This window comes from Chenopodium album, chromosome 10 (assembly GCF_948465745.1).
Source record: "Chenopodium album chromosome 10, dcCheAlbu1.1, whole genome shotgun sequence".
NCBI classification, from domain to species: domain Eukaryota; kingdom Viridiplantae; phylum Streptophyta; class Magnoliopsida; order Caryophyllales; family Amaranthaceae; genus Chenopodium; species Chenopodium album.
This window is the reverse complement of record NC_137843.1, coordinates 38,712,785-38,739,842: the sequence shown is the minus strand read 5'-3', so window position 1 is coordinate 38,739,842 and position 27,058 is coordinate 38,712,785. Positions and strand designations below refer to the sequence as shown.

At 34.0% G+C, this 27,058-nt stretch overlaps 1 protein-coding gene across 1 annotated transcript; it reads right to left on the bottom strand.

Annotated features, from left to right (window-relative positions):
* Window positions 1-3,836: 3,836 nt before the first annotated feature.
* On the bottom strand, window positions 3,837-19,058 carry LOC145563917 (2-C-methyl-D-erythritol 4-phosphate cytidylyltransferase, chloroplastic-like). Its single transcript, XM_081624309.1, has 11 exons — window positions 18,808-19,058; window positions 18,636-18,707; window positions 17,881-17,936; window positions 16,672-16,751; window positions 16,504-16,586; window positions 7,607-7,684; window positions 6,682-6,750; window positions 5,823-5,891; window positions 5,669-5,715; window positions 4,594-4,684; window positions 3,837-4,150 (listed from the first exon to the last, which is right to left on the bottom strand). The coding sequence occupies exons 1-11, from the start codon at window positions 19,024-19,026 to the stop codon at window positions 4,088-4,090; spliced, it is 927 nt and encodes a 308-aa protein (XP_081480435.1). The 5' UTR covers window positions 19,027-19,058; the 3' UTR covers window positions 3,837-4,087.
* Window positions 19,059-27,058: the final 8,000 nt, after the last annotated feature.

Below are 27,058 nucleotides of genomic sequence, written 5' to 3'. Positions count from 1 at the left end.
AGTGTGTGAACTTGACATGACTTGTGAGTGATTAAGTGAGGTTATGGACGCGTGTTACGGCACTAAACCGGACATACGAACCACATAAGTACGCACAAAACCAAAAGAAAGACTGACAGGGCACTTTTCCTGGCACCGTGTCACGGTGCTAACTGTCGTGACACGATGCTCCATACAGTCAGACGGTACAAAGCGTCATGCCACGGCACTGCACACCGTGGCGCGGCATATCTTCCGTGACACGATGCACAGTTCCAGGTCCAGTTTTGTGATTTTTCCAGATTTTATTGATTTAAATAAGTAATAAATTTTATGTGGAATAAAACCCTCTGTCATAGGTTAGTCCAAAAACAAAATGAACAAACACATGTGGGGTTAGCACCAAATAAACCATGTAGCACTTAGTCACGATGATGCAAAGAAAAAAGTACGCAACCTAAGGTCAAGATCTATGTTCAACTATGGTTAAGCTTTTGGTGTCAAAGGGTACCATGGTTAAGAGTTTGGACGCGCTGGTAAGGCAACCTCCCTTGAGGGTGTATGCCATTGGGCGGCTACGCGAGTTCATGATGAAATCGAACTCGACTCCATGGTTTGGGTGGATTTAATAACTTGGATGAACCCTTATTATTGCCATGAGCGTTTTTTAGTTAATAGAGCTTAAATACCCCGGGGCTAAGACATATGTAGAACACACACGTTTTTTCAGAAAAATCGAAGGAAGCTGAATGTGAGAAAAGAAATAAAGCTACTGGAAAGATTGCAAGACTGCCGCGACACGGCAGAATATGCTGTGTCACGGTGCAAAACACCACGTGACGGTGCCCTGCGCCGTGACACGGCATGCTCTTCCAAGGCGCGACAGTTAGGAAATCTGACTGGTGCCTCTGTTTTCTTCGTTCATGATCAGGTTATCCAATTTTTCCTACAGGACAGACCTGAACACGACGTTAAAAACGTCTATGCTATGCAAAAATGCCAAATTAATCACAAGAATGCAATTCAAGAATCTTTCAAGTCTCATCCACTCATTTTAATTAAATACCGATCATTCAAATTGATAAGTAACCAAGAATCTTCCCTAGTGGAGTCGTCAAATTGTAGGCGTCGTTTGAAGTGCGCCTACGTTAAGCATGTGTGAATATGCTTGGCACTCATAGGAAGTGAGAATTGACGTATACGATTAAGGACAAATAAAGTAGGGAGCCGCCAACAAGTTTTTAAGGAACTTGTAAACCGTTCACGGATCATAAAAAGCAACCACGAATAAAGGGACAACGATAGGCAACAACGATTGACCCGTGAAGGTTACACCCCATTCATAATCCATGAGTTACAAACTCCATATGGTTCGAAACCACGAAAGGAGGATCGGGGATGATGGTACGAAGTGAGTCATTGAGTCACATTTGCCCGTATTGGCCTCTACTCGATTCTTATTGTGAAAAGCATTCTTGTGATCTCAAAGGCATACAAACAAATATTCAATTCGCTCCAAACTATTATTATGCTAAATTGGTTGAATATTAATGCTACATATAACTCTAAAATATTTGTGATCACTTGAATTAAATGACAAGATTAAAAAGAATCCTAAACCGGTTGTCCAAATTATCTTACTAGGTGTGATATTCAATTACATATTCCCTTTAAACATGCAATATGTTGATCAATAAATATAATAAAATTAACATCAATATTGAAAGAAATTCAACAATAATCCAACAATTAATACATGACAAACATAATAAAAATTGTTAGAAAAATAATAGAAATAAAAGGAACATGATTCCTTACTTTGATTTTGTTTGCTTGCAACTAAAAAATAATAAACGCGTTAGTAATTTCAAGGAAATTAATAAAACAATAATTAAAATTAAATTAAATTAATTTGATTCGGGGCCAAATCCTCAAACAGTTCTACCTTTCACGCCTTGGTTTAAGGATGGAACCTCGGGTAAAGTATGGATTCCTTGGGGAAAGTATTGTGAGAGAATAAGGTAGGCTAGTGTTTAGGCTAGAGCATAGAAGAGAGAATAGAGAATTATTTGATGTCCCGAACTGCAGAAATGAGGCTTGTATTTATAGAGGAAATGAGTAGGGGATCACACGGAACTCTAGAAAAGATAAAACCCTAATTTTGCGTACCGTGACACGGCATGTCTGCCGCGACACGGTATGTTACACCGTGGCGCGGTACAGAATTTGCCCTAAAATGATAAAGCGCGTGCAGTTGTGTATGCAGAGAAAACATAGAAAAACCCGTGTCACGGTATGTGTACCGTGACGCGGCACTGGACACCGCGACGCGACATTGTCTACTGTGGCGTGGCATATTCTACCGTGTAGTGGTGTACAGTTTTTCCAGAAATGCGTCCAAATTCACTTTTAACCTAATTAAGCTCGGTATTTTTAAGTACCATTTCATAATTTCAGGCTATTTAGGTTTATTATTCATTAATCGGGCTCAATTAATAAAAAAAATACAAAATGAATTTAAAAAGGTTCGGGCCAAAATACAAATTGGACTATGCTTTGACTAAACATTAGGACTGATCCCTTGACTATTTTGTGAGCCGAGTTTGATTAAACACGGATTTTAAGCACTCTCGGGATTAAATACTCAACCCGACCAATAATGGGGGTGAAAGGTTGTTCATCATCGGGTTTGATTTTGGGGAGATATTTTTAGGTGTCTACAACCGCTGATAAATATAATTAGAAATAAAGGGTGTACCTTTATAAAATTCAAAACCAATAGCGTACCAATGATAATTTCCCAAATAAAAATTTTACTTGCCAACATATCAATTTCACATCTTACATAGAGTACAATAAGTCATTAATACATGCTTTGACGAATGGACAACAATTTCAAGAAATAAGTCTTAGACCCTATTCTGTTCAGCTTATTTCCACTTATTTAAGGAAATATAAGTTCAGATTAGGGTTAATAAGTTCAGATAAGATAAATTTAAGAAAAATAAGTTCAGATAAATTCAGATAAGTTGTGATAAAGGTTAATCAGAGCTACCCAAGTTCAATTTAAATCTAAAATAAGTTCTAATAAGGGCTAATAAGTTCAGATCGATAAAATTAGATAAGTTCAGATAAGTAAATATTAGGTGAATAGAACACACTCATCATAATTACTCCATCTGTTTCAATTTAATAAGTCTATTTTTACTTTGCACGGTCTTTAAGTGCACCTTTGACCATCAATATTTTTAATTATATACTAACAAAAATTATAAAAATTTGATATTATAAAGTTACACATGAATTGAATCTAACAATGTCTCACATGATTATTTATTTATTTATTTTTTTACTACATGTACTACATCCGTTTTATATTATTTGCAACAATTTAACATAAAGTATGAGTAGAAAATATATAATCGTTGCAAATAATATAAAACAGAAGTAACATAATATTGTGAGTTTTTGGTCAAAGTTGTAATAATTTGATTATAAATAGTCAAAAATAAGAGTATCAAATTGAAACAAAGGGAGTAAACTATGTTCAATATTTAAAGACAAATTATTTAAAGGAGAATGGTGCAAATGTACAACAAAAGAGGCCAATGAGTACGCCCATTGATGGGTAGCTTTAATAAGTTATACTTCCTCCGTTCTTTTTTACTTGATCCGTTTTGACTTTTACACTATTCATCACCCATTCTTTGACCATATTTTGTGAATTATATGTAAATAATAACGTATTCATGTGAGATCTTGTTAGATTCATCTCAATAAATACTATTATAATATAAAACTTTACTTATAGGGAAATAAAGTTATTAATAGTTAAAGTTTTGCATTGACAAGCGTGATAAATGAAATAGATCAAGTAAAAAAGAACGAAGGAAATATTCGTTTCCTTGTAAAAAATAATAAATATAAAAAAAATTGAGGCCATTGCGTACTCATATGAATTTGCATGTAAACAAATCAACAATCACCACCATATCAAAAGCCTTTATCCCATTGGCATTGGGAGACAAGGATACACTTGAAAAGGACCCCAAGACATGAGATTAAAGCAGGCTCAAGATGAATATTAATTAAGACAATTAAATAATATTTAAGAGCTTGGTCTTGGATTCAGTATTCTCTCTGCAAGTAGTAGATCATCAGGGGTTGTTATCTATATAGAAAAGAAAAAAAAAAGGGATGTATTAGCCGAATTTTCATGAATACACTTCTACTATAAGTCCAGCAATCGTTATTTACTAACTTCATTATTATGTTCTACTCACTTACTATAAGTATACAATTTAAGAAATTATTGAAGAATATTTGTGAGTGTAAGATAAAGTAAGAAAGAGAATGTAAAAAAGTGGGTTTGTATAAAAAAAAAAGGTGGATAAAGTAAGAGAAAGAGAGTATGAATAGGTGTAATTATTATGGGATTGAAGGGTAAGATGGTAAAAAGTGTAATAAAGCAAAGTGAGTAAAACATAAAAGAACGGCCTAAAATGAAAAGTGCGTTGAACAAAAAAGAACGGAGGGAGTATTAATGTATATAGGTCGAGAAACACATTTGCTTCTATCATTTATAAATGTGAGAAAAGAAACAATAATTGATACCTTGATGTTGGTATAAGAACCTTCCGTGATGAACACTGGATGACCAAGATGTTCCACAATCGATACGTCATCAGTAACCTCAAGTCCTTTTCTGAACAATATAACACCAGCTTTTATCAAATTCTGTCTAATGCATGGCTAAGGAAACAATGAATTTATCCATCACCATGATAATAGAAGTTTAGAAGTAAAAGAAGTTGCTTGACTAGAAATCATCATCTTTGATAAGACATGATTTTGTCAAACAGGAAGCGAGTTGCTGGCTTACTTCCATATGAAAGTCGATCAATTCTTCAAACAAGGTCTAGTGTAGAACTAATAAATCAGAACATTTTTGAGCAAAATGTTTTGATCATTGGAGGATCATGAATCGATTTAGAATAGATCGCATTCTCAATTCTCACTGAAGTTGTCATAGGAAATATCATTACTAGCCTCAAACTAATGAGTAACTAAAGCTGAGTAACTAACACTCGATGACCAAGATGTTCCACAATAGATACGTCATCGGCATTCTCACTAAAGATGTCATAGGCAATATCATTAATAGCCAATTCATTGGAGCTGTCATTTTCTGGTGCACCTTGAACTTCTTTTCTTTTCCTCTAATAAGATGCGAAATTATTCAAGTTAATAAGGCTGATATACAAACTTGGCATATCAGTGATTTTCCCTGTTTTTGAAGGCTGATAAACAAAGTTTGTATATTAGTCTTATTAACTAAGGCCTACAAATTCATTCGGTTATTTTTTTTCTTTTTCTGCTCGACTTATTTCATACATAAGTTGAGATAAGTTAAATCATGTTCCAGTAAGCCAATACGTTCATACAAAATAAATAAGTTTAAAAATTACCAAAAAGTTTAATCCACAATCACAATAAATTCCAACAAGCGACAAGAAGTTTAGACATTAATTTTGTATTTAATTTTGTTAGGCCACCAAATTCTGTGTGAAATTTTCCAAAAAGTTCTCAAGCTCAAACTTACTTATGCTGTGATTAATTTCTAGTGTCATTGAAGTGTAGGTATTTCATATGATAAATGACATAAGTCCACAGGAGTAAAACAAAGTACCTATTCACAAGATCAAAGCCTTCCTTTAGTAATGCAGGCTTGATAACCTGAGGTGGAGATGCAGGATGCATATATAAGCGAGAGGAAGACAAGCATAGATGCAAAATTCTTTAGCTACCAGTTATATGTTCAATTTAATCTATGGTATTGGTACCTGAGGAGTTTGCATTTCCCAAAGAGTTTTCCTATCCAGAGTTTTCACAACAAAGCTCTTGTTACTTGCCTGCAGGACATCAGAAGAAATTGGTCATCACAATTCACCAACCAGTTAAGAGTGTGTTAAATCTGCTGTTATTGATGGCTGAACTGAAGGAATATTAGGCAAGTGACCTGTAATAACTCGAATCATCAAAGGGTCTTCTAAATTAAGACTGTCTGCTATTTACATCGATATGAAAAGTCACTGGATGTCAATAAAGAATGCAAACAGAACAACAAAGAATAGTTCTAGGCACAAAAAATGTCCAGGGTTTTATTAGTTCTGATGAGAAATAATTTGAAACAACATTCTTGCTTAAATACAGTGGATTATATCAAGGACGTGCATGAAAAGAAAAGGCTAGTCACATAATCATTTGGTAACCTGCAAAAAAGCAATTTTAGAGCATGATCAAATTTTGACAATCCTGAGTTCATTGAAATTTCACTTGTACTGTAATAGATTGACCTAAGTGTAGGGAGAAAATAAGGAATGCATATAAAAATTTGTTATGAGGTAGCTTGGAAATAAATTTCCAGGTAGTCGGAGTAGAGAGGGAGGTAAAGGTAGCAGATTATCTGTATATAGAGGAGATCAGTGAGAATTTTTCTTTGCTATAGCTTGTAGTTAGGAATGTCCAGTCCAGCCACTCGGAGGTATGGGACTCTGGAATTGCATGCTAAATTTAAGTATTGAATTACATCAGCACTATAATCAATTATCATTTTTTCAATTAACTTTCATCTTCAAAATTTCAATCTATCATTTGAAGCCATGATCATTACAGATATTTTCCAGCAAGGCTATAGTTTACCTCCTTGATTGTAGCTTTGACAGGCACACCAAGTACAGCTGCTCCATGCAGCCAGCCATCTTTAAGAACCTACATATAGAAATTTTAACAATTAAAGGTATCTCAGCAGAAATCTAACCTGCCGCAACCATCAAATAAGAATATAAAAATGAAAAAAAGAGAGGCAAGTGTGTTCATTTGGTCAAGCTGAAGAAAAAACCCAATAGGGAGATTTCTTACAAAATCAAAATCTCCTCAATGACTTACTACTGCATAGTGCAAACAACATTAGCCTCCAATTAGAAACCAAGGATCCCATGCTTTTCAAGATCAAACTGTCACAATTAATTTATCTCCAAATGTAGATAAACATTTAAAAGTTAATAGGGCAACTAAGCGCACCATAGCTTTTTCGATTTGACCTTATGTCACAAAGTTGTTGGCAGCATTAGTGAGAGAATATACAAACAAATATTTTTAGGGGTATAAATGTCACACACTATTCATCACAGTTAAAATAAAATTCAATTAACATTAATGAGTGAGAATAAGTAAATAAATATTCTAGAGGATAAAATTGTCAAAATACTATTCATAAGAGTTATCTCAAACTTTTTAAAAGGTAGGGATAAATTTTCTGCTACATACAATTCTAGCATTATATACTGGTTTTTTTTAGTTAACTAGTTCATCAACATTTTTAGTTAGTTTCACATCTCCATATATGGCATTATATACATGCTTGTTTTTTTAAAAAAAAGGGTTATTTTAGGTATTAATGTATTATAAACTCCTACGAGTTCCTTAGAATATATATAATCAAAAGTGGCCTGATTGGGCAATGATGACAAGTACGTAGGCAACTGATGGAGACCAACCTTTCAAATAATAATCAAATTTATTTTTCAGAAAGCTAGTTATATATAGCCCAATAACAGAAAACTACCTTCTCTACATCTTGAGAATACACCAAAGGCCTAGCAGAATCATGGATGCATACAAGTTCAGCATCAGAATCAATGGCCTGCACTGAAGGATTAGTATTAGTCTACCCAAGATTCATCAACAGCTCCATTTACAAGAAATAATAATCTTTACCAAACTATAAAGCATAAACTAAGTTATTCAGTATAAATCCCAAGCTAGTACTCAGTATGCTGAGTTGCATCAAATCACATTTTAATTGTCCCCTACATATTTCTCATACTTTTACCTACAACGAGTGAGGGGGAGGACATGCTTTAGTGCTACACAAAGTACTCTAACCATGAAATATTTTAAGGATTATCGTAAGATGCAACTATTGGCTCCCCCCATTGTTGTGTCCCTTATATATAGGATCAAATGAGAACAATGATAATCACATATTCATCAATTTTGAACTGCAATTACAAGTTAACTTTAGGTTAGTTTTCTTATACTGCAGGCTATGTTACTTTGATTCTTCATTTAGTCTTCCATAGTTGTGTCAGACACTAGACACTAGATGTGAGAAATGTAACAGGATAAGAGAAATATAAGGAGAAAACAAAAGGTATTTTCTATTGTTCAGGAGAGGGCTAATTATAGGAAACTAAATTACTGGTTATTATAGAAACAATGAGAACCATTGTTGCATTAGCTTTTAAGGGATTACAATTATCTAGAAGCTTAGTGTTGTAATCTAGTTCAATACAATTCACTTCATAAGAGTTTAATATAGAAAGTCTTTTCTTACATTATATATATTATTTCCTTCATAGTGGTAGTTTGTTTATCCCCAAAATTTATTTATTTGTGAGACATCAATTTCATATTATTTAGTAGATGCCACATTTTTGCTGGAGAGCACTAAAATTGGTATCAAAGACAATGTCAAAATCTCAAGTGGTAAAATTTTTTGATTTTAAAATAACTATAATAGCATCTACTAGGGAAATATGAAATTGAAAAATTCAATTGGAAAAATGATTTTTCCTATTGGACGATGCTAATGAATAATTTTCTTATATCACCAAAGTTGCACAAGGAATGAACAGGAAAAAACCGAGGACATGAAGGATGAGGATTGGGAAGAGTTAGATCTTGAAGCACGAGCGGCCATAATCTTGTGCCTTGAGAGGGATGTTGCATTCTTGGTAAAAGAAGAAGCAACGGCCGCTGGCATGTGGTAAAAGTTAGAGACAAATTTCATGATGAAAATCCTAACAAACAGAATGTACTTAAAATCCAAATTGTAGACATACAAGATGGAAGAAGGCAACTCAATCTGGAAGTATATAAATAAGTTTGATAGGATTATATTAGATTTAAAAGATATAGATGTGAAGGTAGATGAGGAAGACCAAGCACTCATGCTATTACTTTCATTACTAAAATCATGTGAAAATCTGGTTCAAACATTAATGCTTTTGGGCGATACTCTAACCATGGATGAGAGTAGAACTTAGCTTTTACAAGTGGAATGATGTCTAGTAATAGAAGAGAATACAACAAACAAGCTCAGGGATAGGAAGGATTAAAACAATCCCTTAGCGTGTTCGTTATATTCTCTTCCATTAATAAACATCATTCCACTTGCAACAACCTTTTGAAGATCATCCGCTAAAAGCAACATTCTAGTCTTATCCAAGTTTAGTGTATCACCTACAAGCATTAATGTTTGAACCTGATTTTCATAGGACTTTGGTAATGAAAGTGATAGCATGAGTGCTTAGTCTTCCTAATCTTCCTTCACAACTATATCCTTTAAGTCTAATATAATCCTATCATACTTATTGATATACTCCATCTTGTATCTTGCTTTCTTCCATCTTACATGTATACAATTTGGATTTTAAGTACATCCTATTTGTTAGAGCTTTCATCATAAAGTTTGTCTCTAACTTTGACCAGACGTCGTTGCTTCTTCATTTACCAAGAATGCAACATCCCTCTCAAGGCGCAAGATTATGGTTGCACGTGCTTTAAGATATAACAATTCCCAATCCTCATCCTTCATATGCTCATGTATTTGTTCCTGCAATGTCTTGTGCAACTTTTAAGATCCAAGCAAATTTTTCATTTGCATCCCCCAATAGGAAAAAACATTTTTCCCATTTAATTGTTTGATTTTACCGTTCCACTAGTAGATGTCATTATAGTTATTTTCCAAATCATAAAATTTTACCAATTAAGATTTTGACATTGGCTTCGATATCAATTGTTACAGCTCTTTTAATGGAAATGTGGCTTCAACTAGATAGTATAAAACCGATATCTCACAAATAAACAATGTGTTGGGGTTAAACAAACAACCACTGTGGAGGAAATAATAATTGTAAGATATTAAACAATCTTAGAATTGTATCCTAACCTTTTCTGATGTGAATGATGATTAATAACTACATTACAACCTAAACAATTTATAACATCTTATTCGCTCTACATAAAGAATGGCTTAGATTCTTTTACTAAACAAAACACCAGAACATATATATTTTTCTTTCGACTATTCTGCAATCATTTCCTCTTTTCTCTCCTACAACTTCTCTTCTATTTTCACATTAACGTATAATGCTTAAATTAGAGTATTAATTAGTTTGTTTATTATAACCATATTATTCCACAACAAGGATAATTATTGTCACTCAGCTTCAGAACAATGCAATGAAATATGTGGTAAATGGATGATTGTTTCAAGAGCATCACACCGTATGTGCCCAAACAGTAACAGGATGGTGGCATTGTTTTGATGAGAAACGATCATGCTTGCAAAACAATTGGGTTAGGTACTATCCAAGTCAAGATGCATGATGGAACAATAATAACATTTAAGGTTGTGCGACATATACCACATTTGCGAAAGAACCTTATTTCTCTTGGTTTATGAGAGAAAAATGGATGCAAAATAGGCTTGGAGAATTAAGATTTAAAAGTTGTTCAAAGTTTCTTAGTAGTGATGAAGGGGATTCATCATGGTAATCTTTATCCTCTTTTGGGGATAACTGTTACACATGATTTAGCCTTTAGAATCGATGGAAGTAAAGAACAAATAAAATGCATGAGGATATAGCACATGCACCTTGGGCATATGTCGGCAAAGGGTCTATCATTGCTTAGTGACGAAGGTTTGTTAAAGAACGTGAAGAAGCCACAAAAGGAATTCCTGTAGAATTGGTACAGCCCAATTTCAAACCTTATGTCTAAGTTGTACTCCGGTTTTTCCTCCTCGTACCTTTTAGGCCCTTCTCTATTGCGATGGTTGACCTCTTCTTTGACAGACCATTGGATGAAAGGCCTCAACTTCGGGTGATGACTAGCTAGGATTAGATCAAAACACCATTAAAGCGGACCAAGCTTGGTTTTTTAGATGGGTCAACCAAGATGAAGGTGATGAGGCAGAAATGGATTCGAGCTGATTATATGGTGAGAGGATGGCTGTTTGCTACACTGAAAGTTAACATTGCTGAGAGTCTTGCTTGAATGCGTTCGGGAGATACCTTAGCTTACCAGACCCCTCATCCTTAAAGCCCTGTCTTCCCAATAGGAATCGACTCAACAACTGATCATGTAAGAAGCTTCCCGGCTTGAGCTTACCCTTTTCATAACATCAGATTCGGCCTAGAACGCCCAAAGACTCCCATGCCTTTCTTGGTCGGACCAACCCAACCGGCGATTTCGGACAAGTCTTTCTTTTAAAATCCCCCTTTCTTTGAAAGCGGTAGCGGTAATAGATCTCATTTTGAAAGAAAAATTCCTAGCAAGCACAAAGGTACACATGGCCTATAGATCAAAGAAGCGGGATCGGAACCTAGCGCTAGTGCTGAGAGCAACATCCTCTAGTGTTGTTTGGAATTCTCATTCATATCCTTCTCACCGTAAGGCCTGTCCCATTCCTTACCCCTCAAGTTTTGTGAGCATTGCGTGTATGGAAAAGCACCCAAGATGAAGTTCTCTACAAGCAAGCATAAAAGTAGAGGGTTTCTGAACTACGTGTGTATTGGGTTTGACTAAATTTGCTTCCAAGGGTGGTTCTACGTACTTTGTTACATTTGTTGATGATAATTCTAAATATGCTTGGATTTATTTTCTTAAGCATAAGATTATGGTATTCGACATTTCCAAGCGATACAGAGCAATAGTGAGAACAGAAGGTCGAAAGCTAAATATTGTATGGTCTGATAATGGTACGAATACATAAAGAGAGCTTTCAAGGCAAGGTCCGAAAATGCGGTTTTGGTCGTTATCGCAGAAACGGTTGCGGTAATTCGACAACGGAATTGATGCGTTGATCGCGGATTGCATTGCGGTTATCGCACAAGAATTTTATTTTATTCTATGTTTTTTATATTGATTTTCTCATAATTTTTAGAAAATTTATATTCTTATATGAGTACAAAATACCAATGATACAAGGAACGAAATTCGATACGAAACGCGGGACGGAAACGGAAACGGGAAACGCTACATTGAGTGAATCGGGAACGTTTAGTGTAGTTTAATATATATATATATATATATATATATATATATATATATAATAATCTGAAAAAAAAAACTAAAAATTAATTTGAAATAGTTAAAACATTAATCACTTGCAAGTTGTCCTTTTCCGTTTTCAAGTTCCCAATAAGCTAGTGTAATGAGTAGGTAGTAGTTAGAGACTTAGAGACTAATGACATTAGTAAAGTTTAGCATAAAAAAATAACATAGTAAATACTCAGTAAATTAAAAAAAGATGTAAATAATAACTTTATATGAATATATATTGCTATTTCCTATATCGAGGGCCCCAATATAGTAAGAAGTTCAAAAAGAAGTTTTGTCTCATGCGTAATGCCCCCTCAACTTTTTCTTTTTCAGTTTCTTTTTTTTTTTTTTTTTGAAAGAAAACTTTTTCTTTTTCACTTTATCATCTTCAACAGCTGTATCATCTTCAACCTCGCGAACTCGCCATTATCAAACACTGTAAACCTTCAATTTTTGCCGCTATTGACTCAGAAAGAAATTCGACCTTGCTGAAGAAGAAAAAGGGAACGCCACGACTACGAACTGAGTCGCGAACCCTAGCGATTTGGGTCGCGTTCGTTCCGCGATTCGGTACGAACGACTCAGATCGCGATTCGCCTCAACGTCCCGCGTTCCCTGTATCACTGCAAAATACAGATCGGAGTAGCCTTTTATAACCCTTTTCATTAAAAAATGGAGACTCTTTTTATTTACTAAGTATTGAATTATGTATATTTTAAAATTAAAATTCTAATTGTGTGCTAGAAGACTACTAGATTTAGTTATTAATTGAAAAAAGGGTCACTTTGGAAAGAAAAAAGAAGACAAAATTAAAGAGATGGGGTAGGGTGAGGTGATGGGTTTAGTCAAAATATAAGGATTTACAAAAAATCTTCCAGCTGTCATGCATTTAAAAATATATATATATATATATATATATATATATATATATATATATATATATATATATATATATATATATATATATATATATATATATCCTTTTATTTAGAAAAAACTGTCTGACTTAGAAAAAGTGGTCGATTTTCATGGAGGAGCTGGAAATCCTTGCCGGAAAAGCGGGAAAGAACTTAAAGTTTGGGGTTTTATGTTCGAAACCGTGTGAGTAACGTTAGATGCGACTGATTTTCTCTTCAAAACTGTCGTACTGGCCGTTTCATTGAAATCCGTTACATCTCGGGTTCTTGGCTGTTTCGCGACATAACGACCAAGCTTTTATACCCTGTTTTAAGGAGTTTTGTGAAGAGGAAGGCATTGTGAGACACTTGACACTTAGAGACACACCACAATAGAATGAAGTCACAGAAAAACTAAATTGTACACTACTTGAGAAGGCAACGTGTATGCGCTCTAATTCTAGGTTAGGCAAAGAACGGTGGGGAGTTCGATTGCTACAACTTGTTAAATAGTGAATCGATCCCCACATTTTTATTTAGATGATGACATGCTTTATAAGGTGTGGTCAAAGGAACATGCTGACTACGGGATACTTTGGGTGCACAACTTATTGTCATGTTAAGGACGACAAACTTGATGAAAAAGCCAAGAAAGCAATCTTTTTTAGGTATCCAAAGAGGGTATTTAAAAGGGGTTCAAGGATATCGTTTTTGGAGTGTAGAGGATTCTAAAATTGTTATCAGCAAGGATGTGATCTTTTATGAAAAACTATGGCAGCTTTATCTGAAGTTATGGTGCCTAATGATGGTGATGTTGGAATGACTTCAAATACTAAGTGGTGGAGATAGCATCCTGGTGTTACTCAAGATAAGGAGGAGGATGATGATCTTGATCATGAAGAGATTCGGCAAGAAAATGCACATTTATTACAACACCAAGATTCTTTGGGATCCACTAGGCCAAAGAGGAATTATAAATTAGTTCAGGACCTAGCACGTAAACTTAGTAGAATATGCACTCTCTATGGAGAATCATGAGTCAGTTACCTTCAAACAAGCTATCAAAGACAAGGATATGGAGAGTGAGTTGGTTGCTATGGAGGAAGAGATGCAATCTCTTCACAAAAACATTAATGTAGATTTTCAAAATGGCAAAACGAAGTTATAGAAGAAATTGAGAATTGAAAATAAAAAACAAATAGCAAATCTAAAAACATAGAAAATAAAAAAATATAAAAAGGATGTTTTTCAAAAGCTAGATGAGATTCTATTGCACAATTCGTTTAAATCATAGAAAAAAGATAAAAATAAAAAAAAAAATCAGAAACAACTTAGTAAAAAATAATCAAAATCAAAATTAAAAAGTGTTTTAAAATAAATACGGAAACATAAAACGTAAATTAAAAAAAAAAATTAAAAACTACAATCTAACTTTAAACATGTTAAAAAACATAAAAATTATACAGATTTTTTTAAAAGATCCCTACAAAATTCTAAACAACAATTTGCTTTGAAAATTAACTAAACACAAAAATCATCATTCAAAAAAAAAAAGGCAATTTGTAAACAGATTGAAAAACAAAATATGAAATATAAATAAAAACCACGATGTCAATGTACAGGCAATATGAGTAACAAAATTAAAAATATTGTACATTGAAAATAAATTTTAAAAAATCTTTAGACACTGAAAAGGGAAAAAAATTATATAAACCTTTTGTTTTACAAAATACTTATGCAAACCTTTTGTTCCAAAACACAAATTATACAAATTTATACAATTCAGAAGAATATAAAGGAGAATTCGTTTAAAAAATAATTAAACATAAAATCATCAAATTTAAAGACAAAAAACTAATTACGGAACAAATTTGAAAAATGAAAGTTTAAAATAAATTGTGAACAAAGTTGAGAAAATTTACTTATCAATGCTTCTTTGAATGCAAGACCACCATTTCATCTTGCATTTGATGTACATATTGACATCAATTGTTTATTTTACTTGAAATAAAACAATTAAAATTATAGATTGAGGGTAAAAAAGAGGAACAATAGAGAAAAGGAAGAAACAAAGAGGAGGGTGAGGGTAAAAATAAACTAATTTTTAACTTTCTTATATTAAAAGTTACAGGAACCAAGAGGCACAAGTTACTTTTTTTTTAGAATTGAAATTTAAAGCGTTTAAGATAGAAGAGAAGATTTATTTTAGTTTATTTTTGTTGGATGGGGTTAAAATAAAAAATATAACTATACTTCGAAAAGGCATGATTAATCTATAGTAATATATAAAGAGAAAGTGTTTTTTGGGTGATAAATATCACTATCCCCAAATTGCCCTTCTCAATTTTCAATATTACCTCTTTTATTCACAATTAAAATAAAAATTAAAAAATAAAAATTATTTTTTATAAAAAACTAAAAATAACTACCTTATCATAACTGCTCTCACTCATCCTTTTTTTTATAAAAAAAAAAAACTGCTCCCACTCCCTATAATAATTAAAATTGCTCTTAATTTTTTTTTTGTTGGGAAACTACTCTTGATTAGATTATTTTTTTTACTTTTACACAGGAATTGGTTTCAAAGGTTCAAATTTAAGCCAAATTGATAGAAGGCTTTAATTTTTTTAAAACAATAAAAAGATATTCCATAAGTTCATCAACATTTTTTTTTCATAATTTTTTTACTAATATATATATATATATATATATATATATATATATATATATATATATATATATATATATATATATATATATATATATATATATCATCTTTTAAATTTACACCAACAAATATTTATCGTTTTTTTATAGAATAAAGATGAGAATATAGCCTAATTAATTTTCTATATTTCACACACACGCATTGCGTGTGTTTCTTACCTTGTTAACATAATGAGAATTGGAATAGAAGAGATGTTTGGTTGAATTTTTGTAAAAAAAAAATAAAAAATAAAAAAAAAATTATTTTTTAAACAGGAATAACAGGAAGAGGACATGCCCTCTTCCAACTTCCTGTTTTAAAATATTATTTTTGATGTGAACTATTGTTTCATTAGCTTTTAAGGAATTATAATATCTAGATGCCTAAGTGTTGTAATTCAGTTCAATATAATTCACAGCATGAGAGTTTAATCAAAGAAAGTTTTTCTTACGATATATATTTATATTTTTCATAGTGGTTAATTTGTTTATCTTCCCCAAAATGAGTATTTATTTGTGAGATATCAATTTCAAATTATTTAGTAGATGTCACATTTCCGCTACGAGATCTCTCACAATTCAACAAATGTATGAAATCCTTATCCGACACTTCAATGCCCACTTAAACACTTCAATCATCTTTAGCCACATAATCGTAGAAGAAACGAAAAAAAGTAGAAGTAAAAAGAGCATGTGAAAATGTGCTACAAAATGTAAAAATGACAATAGATTAAGATTTATTATTTTGCACCTGAAGTCCATTGTAAACAGAGTCTTGTCTTTCCTTCCCAGGTTCAGTAAATCTGAGATCTACATGTATCTTGTCCTTGGTGTCTGAAAGAAATAAAAACTTTTCTTACCTATCCTACTATAACAACAAACTACAGGGAAAAGATAGGTTGGGAATATGCAATTGGACCTTCAAAAATGTCTTTGTAAGATGGATCACAAACTACAACAATTTCTTTCACTTCAACCATTTGTGAAAAAGTATACAAGCTGAAAAAATGCAAGTACATTAGTTAACTACACACAGATGATGCACAAGCATACATAATTGCTAGTAAATGAGGCAAAAAAGAAAAGAAAGTTGGATCACATATTCTACATTGATATTTTTATTTTTGAATTCCTTCACACATTCTACATTGACAAACTAGGGAGTTTCAAAGAGCACTTCTGCCACAAGAATTTATCATTTATGTTAGCAAAATGTTTAGAAGATAGAAGACACAAAGTAAAATAACAGTTTATATTCATGCGATCTGAATAATGATTCACAAAAATAAATAAATAAACTATAGAAAGGGGAAATATATTCCAAGACCCTCAAAATCACATACCCTTGCAAAGAATAAGATGTCTGAACGTCACATTCCACTTCAATTATCATTCATTCAGAACCTCCCCTCCCCCCCCCCCCCCCCCTCTTCCCCCTAACACAAACACACACACACACACACACACTTTCCAGCAGTTATATCCAACCTAGCCCTGCTGATAAGATTGTACCATGATGACCAAAACCTCTATGACAACCTTACTCTTCTTTTCATAGGTTTCTTCCTACATTTATAGGTCCCAACACTCCAACCAGCAAACTTGTTACAAACATCACAAAGTATATCGGTACATGTTTCCATAGTAATGTTGAAGTATAATACCATACTAATCAACAGCATCCACTGCCTAATCAAATGTAGAACAAAACTTGACAACCATAAACCAGCTAAGTTTACAAAAAGTGACAGCTATAGGACAACCTAAGCAAATGTTAGGTCCTGAAAAAGCAATAGAGGATAGCTCTAGCACTCGTTGCATAACCTCACACAAGCACAACACTACAGTACAGGAACCAGGAAAAAAATCCTCATTCTGAAAGTGAACTATCAAACTTAAGGTCACATTTATTAGCATTCAACCGAAATCTCCAAGAGATTGACCAAACCATACTAAGAGGTAAAATGATGAGTAGATGACATATAAACACCCAGATGTAGTAGACATTAAACGTTATCCTTTATTGTTTGACAGTAAATGCTCCAGTATATCTCATCATTCTCGTGATACACAAATAAAAACCAATGGGTAATAGGCACCAGATCTTGTCCATTGTGTTTTTATATACCTATACAACGCAATAGGCTGGCCCAGGAGCGGGAGGTACTGCTTTGGCATGTCTGCCTGTTGCAAAGGAAAAAAAAAACAGTAGAAGTGTAAGAATGATATCTGAAAAAGGCACATAGTAAAGAACCAAGAAATACAAATTTTAACACAGACTTATACAAGATAAGCAGTTAAAACAGAAAAATAGTAAAAAAAAAAACTAAAAACCCAAATAAGCATACAGCACATAATGAACATTTGAATTGAGGACGAGTAAAGGCATCTCATCCATCATCATCATACTCATAGCTAACCCATCCACCAATAAAAGCCTTATCCTGGCAATGTCTAAGGTAATCATGTGCGAATTCCGCGGCCCTCCTATCAGAGTTTTATGACTTTTGTCAATAATTCACTAGTCAACGGACAAACCACGTGTTACAGACACACACTTGCTCCTAATTAGCAGCAACAAACCCCTAAATTGAGTAGTAGTTCATCATGTATATAGGCATTGACTAATTGGTAATATTTCTTCGTAAATTCGTGATGTCCTCCATAGCCTGATCATAACGTATAATCACATACAGAAATTGATACAAGAATTGAAAACTTTTAGGATAACTCATTAATTGTGGACTTAAAATGTTTGCAAAGGTTCCAACAACTCTAATGTTGGTCACACAGATATAGTAAACGATAATAATAAATTACAATTATTTATTTAAAATTAACAAATAAATATATATTAATAGAAAATGTAGGAGAAATGCATACACCCATTCTCTTGCCTTTGCCACCAGCAAGAAGGATGACAGAAACGCTTCTCTCCTTCACAATTGCATTTTTCTGCAAATAATTTCAACACCAATGAAAATCAAATTTGAAAAAAAAGTAAAAAATACCCAGAACGAGAAATTGAGGTAATTAAAAATAAAAAATCCGAAACCTGGGTAATTGGGCCAGAATTTGCAGAACAATGGATTCTTGAAGTAAACCATTTTGGGTTTCTGCTTTTTAGGACTTGAATATTCTGGAATTGAAAAGGGGAATAGGTGGAAGATGAAGAAGGGAAATTATTTGGAGAAATGGCGGGCATTCTGGGATTGGAGGAACACCCAAAAATAGGAAAAGATAGACTCAGTTGCTTCACTCCGACTAACGCCATTTTTGTCTTTGCTGTATCTAATGAGACTAGACTATGACTCTAGGAGTGGCTTTTTAGTAGAGAAAATCCAAGTTTATAAGTTTGAAATTTTGTATGCAAATTAGGGGTATTAGGGTCATTTCATCATTTCAATTGGGGTAACTTTGTAATATCAACCCTTTCTTCCTCCATTCTCTATCACAGCCAAAACAGCCAGCACAGCTTCTTCCTCCACACAAGTATAACTGCACACCAACGCCTATGGCAATTAGAAATGTGGTCGTGAAGGAGATGTTTCGTGTAAGAGATTAGTATGACCGTACTTTACACTATTTGCTATTAAGGTGTCTTTTTGTTACTGTCACCAGACATGTACACGGATCGAATATCTGGATATCTAAACCGAAATTACATTTTGGATCGGATATCCATACCGATATCACATTTCGGTTCGGATATCCGAATACCGATCCCAAAATTTCATATATTTGATATCCGATATCCGAAATTTTTCGGATCGGATGCATCAAATATCCATCATGAAGGAATTATGTCTACGTCAAGTGCAATTACTAGATATATTAAGGATCGCTATTATGGAAATAATTAGTTCATTCTTTTAGGTCGTCATTGTCTGTTGCTAGATATGACAAATGATCTTTGTACTAGTCAAATAGTCCAAATCTCAATAGAATGGATCCTATGAGGTCACACACAAGAGTATTGGATTGAACAAATGTGAGGCTCGTTAATGGGCCTCATGAGGTTATGACAAACCATGTAAGGTATTGGGCTAAGAGTAGATTCATTAGAGCTAGGAATTTAGGCTTGACATGGACTCTTATTTGTGAATATGATCTATATCCATGCCTAGGTTGAATTAAGTTACAATTAACTGTTAGTGAATTGTGAAACAAGGCGACCAAAATTCTCAAAACCCTAACTCCTCTCTCTCTCACACACTCATGCACGCCCCTCCACCTCTGTCACCCATCCAAGCGGTCGGCCACCACCCCTTCCCTTGATGGCACGTTGTGCTCGTGGTGGTAGATCGTGGTTAGTTTGTTCCTCTCCTCTCCATAGAAGGTTGATTAAAGGGTTCAATCACAACTAACTAGCATTAGTGGAGGTTTAATCCGTGCTCGTGGACCAAGTAGAGAAATCACGCTTGGGGTTCTTGTTCTCCTATTGTTCTTGCTCGATCACATGTGGAATCACGCTTCAAAGGTATAATTACATGTTCTTTATGTGTTGTGCATTGATCTTGGTTATTAGATGCTTATGATTCCTACAATTCCGCTTAGAGTATCTAAAGTCCTACACATCATTCAATGTTAATTAAAATTGATTGTAATTATTTTCTAAATTTCACTAAATTTATCATTTTTTTATTGCGAAGAAGTTGTACAACATACTTTAACATAATAGTAGTAGTGTAGCTGTTGCTTGAGATGCGCCTACGTGAGCATGTTGTGAATATATTTGACAATCATAGGAAGTTGGATTTGACATTATTATGATAGGGACAAAAAAAGTATGGAGCCGCTAACGAGTTTTTAAGGAACTTTTAAATCGTTTATTGATCAATAAAAGAATCACGAAAAAAGGAAAAACTGAAGGCAACACCGATTATTTGGTTCATGAAGGTTACACCCCATTCCTTGAACTATGACGGGATATTCGAGGATAATAGTACGGATGAGTCGTGAACCCAATGTCGTAATGACCTCTACTCAATTTTTATTGCAACCCATGTATTAATTGCAACCCAAAAGACATACAAAGAAGATTCAATTTGCTCCAAACTAATTAATCTAAGTTGGTTGAATATTTAATGCACACATAAAACTAATTATTGTGATCACTTAAATTTGCAACAAGATTACTGGAACCTAGCTAAATCGGTTGTCCAAATCATCTTAAGGGGTGATTTTCAAATACTAGTCTTAACTAACATGCAATATTGGTGAACAAAACAAATTGAATAAATTAAATAGATTAAATAAGCATGTATAGAAATATTGAAAGCAACTTGATAATAATTAAAGTGAACTGCTATACAGCGCTCCCATTTTACAGGGCATCGCTCCCTTTTTGACGTGGAAGGACGATATTGCCCTTTGTGTAAGTTGTAGTATATAATGGTATAATATCATTCCCGACCCCTCCACTTACTACCACATGGTTAAAAAAAATTCCCGACCCCACCACATTTGATCCACTACCAAAAATCCGATCTTTTAAGTCCTCATACTTTTTTTATTTTTTGAAATAAAAACATCCGCCTAAAATATAAGGATCTACCTAGGTGGATCCAGAAATTCTGGGCGGATCTTAGCCTGCAAAGATCAATTCTCAACCTTCACAGAGTAGCATTTACAGAGTAGCATTTATAGCCCCCCACCATCCAAAGTATAACTAAATGTTATTTGCATTGGCTTCACAGAAGGCAACATGAATTAATAATTGAATAGATTCATAATTAATTTATTAACTTGGTAAGAGTACACAGTAAATTAAGAGACTAATTAAAGTAAATTTAAAAAGTAACTATAGTATAACTAAATTAAATTAAGAGCACTAACTTAAGTAAAAACAAAAATGATCCACAAGGCAATAGAGCAGGAGCAACCCAACTCAGAACAAATTAGGTCTAAGCAGTAGAGCCACAAGGCAGTGGAGCAGCAACAACCGAAATCAGATGCATATCGGGAACATTATTTAGCAGGAGACAGTAGTTCCGCTTGAAATTTTCGGAAAATCCATGGAGGATCCGAAATTTTCAGGCAAATCCACCACCGCACATCCGAAAATTTAAGGCGGATGGGTAGATCCGCCTGAAAATTTTAGATCCTCCTTGGTACTTCCAGAATTTTCAAGCGGAACTCTAGCCACAAGGCAATGGAGCAGCAGCAACCAAAATCAGATGCACATCAGGAACATCATTTAGCAGGAGACAACAGTTCCGCTTGAAATTTTCGAAAAATCCATGGAGGATCCAGAATTTTCAGGCGGATCTACCACCGAACATTCGAAAATTTAAGGCGAATGGGTAGATCCGCCTGAAAATTTCAGATCCTCCTTAGTACTTCCGAAATTTTCAGGCACAACTCTACTTTTTTTTTTTCTTTCCAGATTTTACTTAATTTGTTTTTTTAGATGAAATGAGAGTGAAGTGAGTTGTGATTTCAAAAATGAGTGTTGTGACTTGTGAGTGTCGTGAGTAAGTGTTGTGAGTATTATTTATGAGGGGTAAATACGGAAGTTCATATAAAAAATGCGAGCAGTGCCTAGTAAAATGGGAGCGTTGTTTAACAACCCCCTGATTAAAGGAACGAATTCAAGCATCCTAAACATGATACTAGTAATCATTGATAAATCCTAGGCAAGATACTAAAATAATTCATAATACAACGCTTAGACATGATGCTAATAATTAAAATAATGAATACTATACATGATACTAGTAATGAAAGCAATAAAATAAGAGAAAATACACTATAATAATCCCAACTATAGCTTGAAGGAGTTTATAGGTACTAAAAGTGGAATTTCATGAATCATATTCATAAGCACCTAAACCAATATCGCATGCATAACACACAAGACATATAATCATACCTTTGAAGCGTGAATTCCACGAAGCTATTTGATTGGCAAATCAGGGAGAGAATAGAGCCCCAAGCGTTGTTCCTCTACTTAGTCCACGGGATTAGAACGAGCTGTCCACCAATACTAGATTGGTCGAGTGAAGGGGAAAACCACGATCACCACTTTTATCAGACAACCGACCACCGCACGAACCACCACAACCACGAAACACCACCGGCACCGAGAAGAAGAAGAGGGCCGTGAGAGAGAGAGAGAGAGAGAGAGAGAGAGAGAGAGAGAGAGAGAGAGAGTTTGAGAGGGTTGGTTTCGTGTTTTCTAATTAGGGTTTGATCCAACTGTTCATGAACTGTTATGTTCAACCCTAGGCACCTAATTTATATATAATCCTATTATAATTAGATTAGGTTACGAAGCCAAAAACCCTCCAAACCTACTCCTAAGGGCGACCACCGAGAATGATGAGGCCCATCATGGGCCTCGTCCTCTAATGCTCAATCTAGGCCCTTTGTGTGACCTTATAGATCAGTCTAATTGGGCTTTGGCCTATTTTACTAGCCCAAAGATCGTTAGTACCTAAAGCTATGATATAACGACGACCCAAATGAACGAACTTAATTATCTCCATAATTTGATCCATTTATATATCTAGTAATTGCACTTGACGAAGACATAAATCCTTCAATCTCCCACTTGTCAGAGACAAGTGTGCAATATTCAAATTCCTTAAGTCAATGTGTGTTGATTTGATAATATGATTGCATCCCATGTCGAGATCATATTAATCTACAAATCGTTTCTTGAAATCTAAGTTAGAATTACAAAACCAAATGATTACTGAGTAATGCATTTAAACGTGGCCACGTATTTTCTGAATTCTCCCTCTTCAAGCGGCCATGAAACATTCCCTAATTTAATAGGTAGACTCAATCCAATATTGTAGCAACCAAGGCTCCCACTCAACTTTTGAAGTAACCAGGAAACACCCTTTATAATCTCCGATTACGGGAAGACGTTTGAATGTACCACAGTTAAATCAATCATTGAATAGAATCAATGTTTTACTAATATATCCGGAAGTTTTATACTTGAACTTCAAAGTAGGTCAATAGTTCGATAATGCATCATTCATGCATATCCATGTGATGGACGACCGAGCATCACTTTGCCCCTATAGCCCATGAAACTGCGTTATCCAATCAATCTTACATGCTAGTCTGTTTATTGAAATCATTTATGTCCACTTTAATGATTTCGAACTAGGAAATTAAATAATATATGAATTTTGTTCACCTGTGGGTTTCATTCACCAGGTCATCAACCTAATCAGCCCATCAATTCATAATTATTTTGGACATTTTATTTAATTTCCAAAACCATAATTAAATAAGAGAAATGAAATTTCTATTTAAACATAGTTCTACAAATATATGTATTCCTTATGTAATATGATTTTCTAAAAACATACACAACTTAAATTATTTAATATGACTCTCATAACTTTGTCTCTGGAAGGGTTTTAGTAAGTAAATAAGTGATATTCTCACTCATAATAAAACTTTGCAGATCATGACATCCCGCTGGTCAATGATCTTTGAAACGAGGTGATATCTCATATCTATTTGTTTGGATTTGTGATGTGACTCTAGCTCCTTTATTTTAGCAAATGCATCCTTTTAGTCACAGGATAATTTGATCCAAACTTCCTCTTTAACTACTTTTACTGTAGCTAAAACTCATATTCTGACATTTAGTATGCAACAGTACTCTGCTTTGAACTCTTCAAGCTCACTGTATCTGCATTCAACCATAGAATGTATCCAGATTAAAATCTCAAATCATCTTCTTTGTTTGGAAAACTTGCACCTGTATAACCTTTTGACAACTAGTTCACTTTTGCCACCATAAACTAGAAACATTCCTTTAGTCCTTCTCAAGTACTCAAGGATTTGTTCTTAGCAGCATTTAGTATGCTTAACCTGAATTTGCTTGAAACCTACTACACATGCACAAGTCATATGTAATATATTGCTTTGTACATATCATGGCATATATAATGGACCCTCTTGAAAAAGCATGAGGTACATTATCCACACGGCTCAACTCTCCTAGCTTTTGAAGGCACTGAGTTTTACTGAGTGTAATACCCTGAGACATGGGAAGATATCCTCCCTTAGAGTCTTGCATCTTGAACTTGTCAAGAACCTTATCAACATAAGTCTCTTGATTTAGTCCAATCATTCTTCAAGATTCATTTCGTGGATCTTGATTCCCATTATGTATTCAACATCTCTTATGTCTTTCATATAGAGAGAACTCCTTAACCATTACTTGACTTAATCAAGCACTAGTGTGTCATTCCTTATGAGTTGTATGTCATCTACATACAAGAATAAGAAGACCAATTGCTCCCACTAAACTTCTTGTCTACACAAAGGACCTTTTCGTTCTTTGAGGAAATATATCTGTTTGATTGCCTTGTTGAAAGGAATGTTCCAACTCCCTGATGCTTACTTCAATCCATAAATGGATCACTGAACTTTGCAAAACTTTCTAAGATTTTGGATCTAAAAAACCCTTAGGTTGTATCATATACATATTCTCCATCAAGAACATTTTAAGAAGATGGTTTTAATGTCTAACTGCTAAATTTCGTAATTGAAAATCAGCAATCACTAGAAGAATCCGAATAAACTTACGCAATTAATAGGTTTGACCCCATTTACAAGTCTATCGAGGACTAACACATCTTTCCAGACATGGAGTCCATTCCGGATTTCCTAAGTTGGTGCTTACCAAAGCTTGCTTGTAGGCTGTGATTTCCACACATTCCATTAGGAAATTTTGGAATCCACCTTTTACTAGAATTTCAACAAACTGTTTGTTTTGATCCTGAGCAACCTACGATAGGTATGAAAAACAATATAATTATTCTCTTCAACTCTTTGAAGCTTTTCATTCAAATGGGACGATAGGAGCCTCGCTAGTTGAATTAGCTTGCTTCGACACATGATTTATCAAATTAGCTGACATGCGCCTTCATCTCTGATGTGGTGTTATTCACATCCATTTGTTACTTGTCTCGAATCTCTTCTTTACTCCCACTTGCCTTTGTAGGAAGAGATTTCTATCTATAAACACACTATCGCGAGCAACAAACACTTTATTATCTATGCGATTGTAGGAGTAATACCTCTTAGTTTCCATGGGAAAACCCACGAAGAACTATTTATCTGATTTAGGGTCTATTATGTCGTCTTTTTAAACATTTTACATTGATTTCATAACCCTTAATCTTGTTTAGAAAAGACAACTTTAGGAACATTTCTAGTCAATAACTCTTATGACGTCTTTTCAACTACTTTGGTTGAGTTTCTGTTTAGTATGTTCGTAATTTGTTGTTCTAATGCATATTCTCAAAATGATATTATTTGTAAATCATTAAAGTTAATCTAGGATCGACCTATGGCAAGCAAAGTTTGATTCCTTCACACATTTTTAATAGTAGTGTCCCTGGATTGGGAATTAATTCAACAATTCCTTTTACATGATCATTAATTTTGAGTTAAATATTTTTCACAACAATTATATTGTGGTGTTAATTTGTTTATCTCAAACTGATTTTACATTTCATTCTGGAATTTTGAACATTTCAATGATTCCACCCTTTACTTCATTAAGTAATTATAGACATATTTACTTAAATCTTTAATAAAAGCAATGAAATAGTTAAATCTCTTGCTAACTTTGAATTTATTGGTCCACAAACATCATATGTAAGTGGAAAGCTAAACGTCACCCTCTAATATCTAACTAACACCCGCAAAATAAATTAAAATTACAAATTTATCCTTTTTTATCAAAAAAAAAAATTACCCCCTCAATTTACCCCTCTTAAACCCTTACTCCTTATTCACTCTCCTAAACATTATTCTCTCTCTAAACAACAACCACCACCACCACCACCACCACCACCACCACCTCTTTTAACCACCAACTCCTTACATCCGGTTTCACGATCTACACAGCTGCGGTAATGACGAGGAAGGACAAAGGGAAGTCGGTTGCCGGCGGAGAAAAGGTTTGCATTTTTTTTCTGAATTCCAAGCAAACGCCTAGATTTTTCGCACGACCTAGGCTCAAATGCCTTGTTCGTGCAAACAACCGTGTGGTTGTACGAAAAATCTAGGCGTTTGAGCCTAGGTTGTGCCAAAAATCTAGGCGTTTGCCTGGGTGCCTGGATTTTGATTTTTTTTAAAATTCGTTTTTTTGGATTTTCGCTGTTGGGGTTTATTATTATTGTTTGTTTTTTTTTTAAAAAAAAATTACAGTTTTGTTTGTATGTTAATAGTTTAGATTTGTACTATTTTTTTTTGGGTTGAAAATTGAATTTATGATTTATTATTTGGTTGAAAGTTTAGATATTTAGGTGTTATTGATTAGA

Bases quoted from the DNA above. Each gene is read 5' to 3' on its own strand.
- LOC145563917 (XM_081624309.1), bottom strand. From the start codon at position 19,026: ATGGCGTTAGTCGGAGTGAAGCAACTGAGTCTATCTTTTCCTATTTTT. The intron at 16,752-17,880 runs GTATATAAAAAC...GCATTTTTTCAG, and splicing joins CAGCCTATTGCGTTGTATAG to CTTGTATACTTTTTCACAAA. The intron at 6,751-7,606 runs GTAGTTTTCTGT...TTCTATATGTAG, and splicing joins ATTCTCAAGATGTAGAGAAG to GTTCTTAAAGATGGCTGGCT.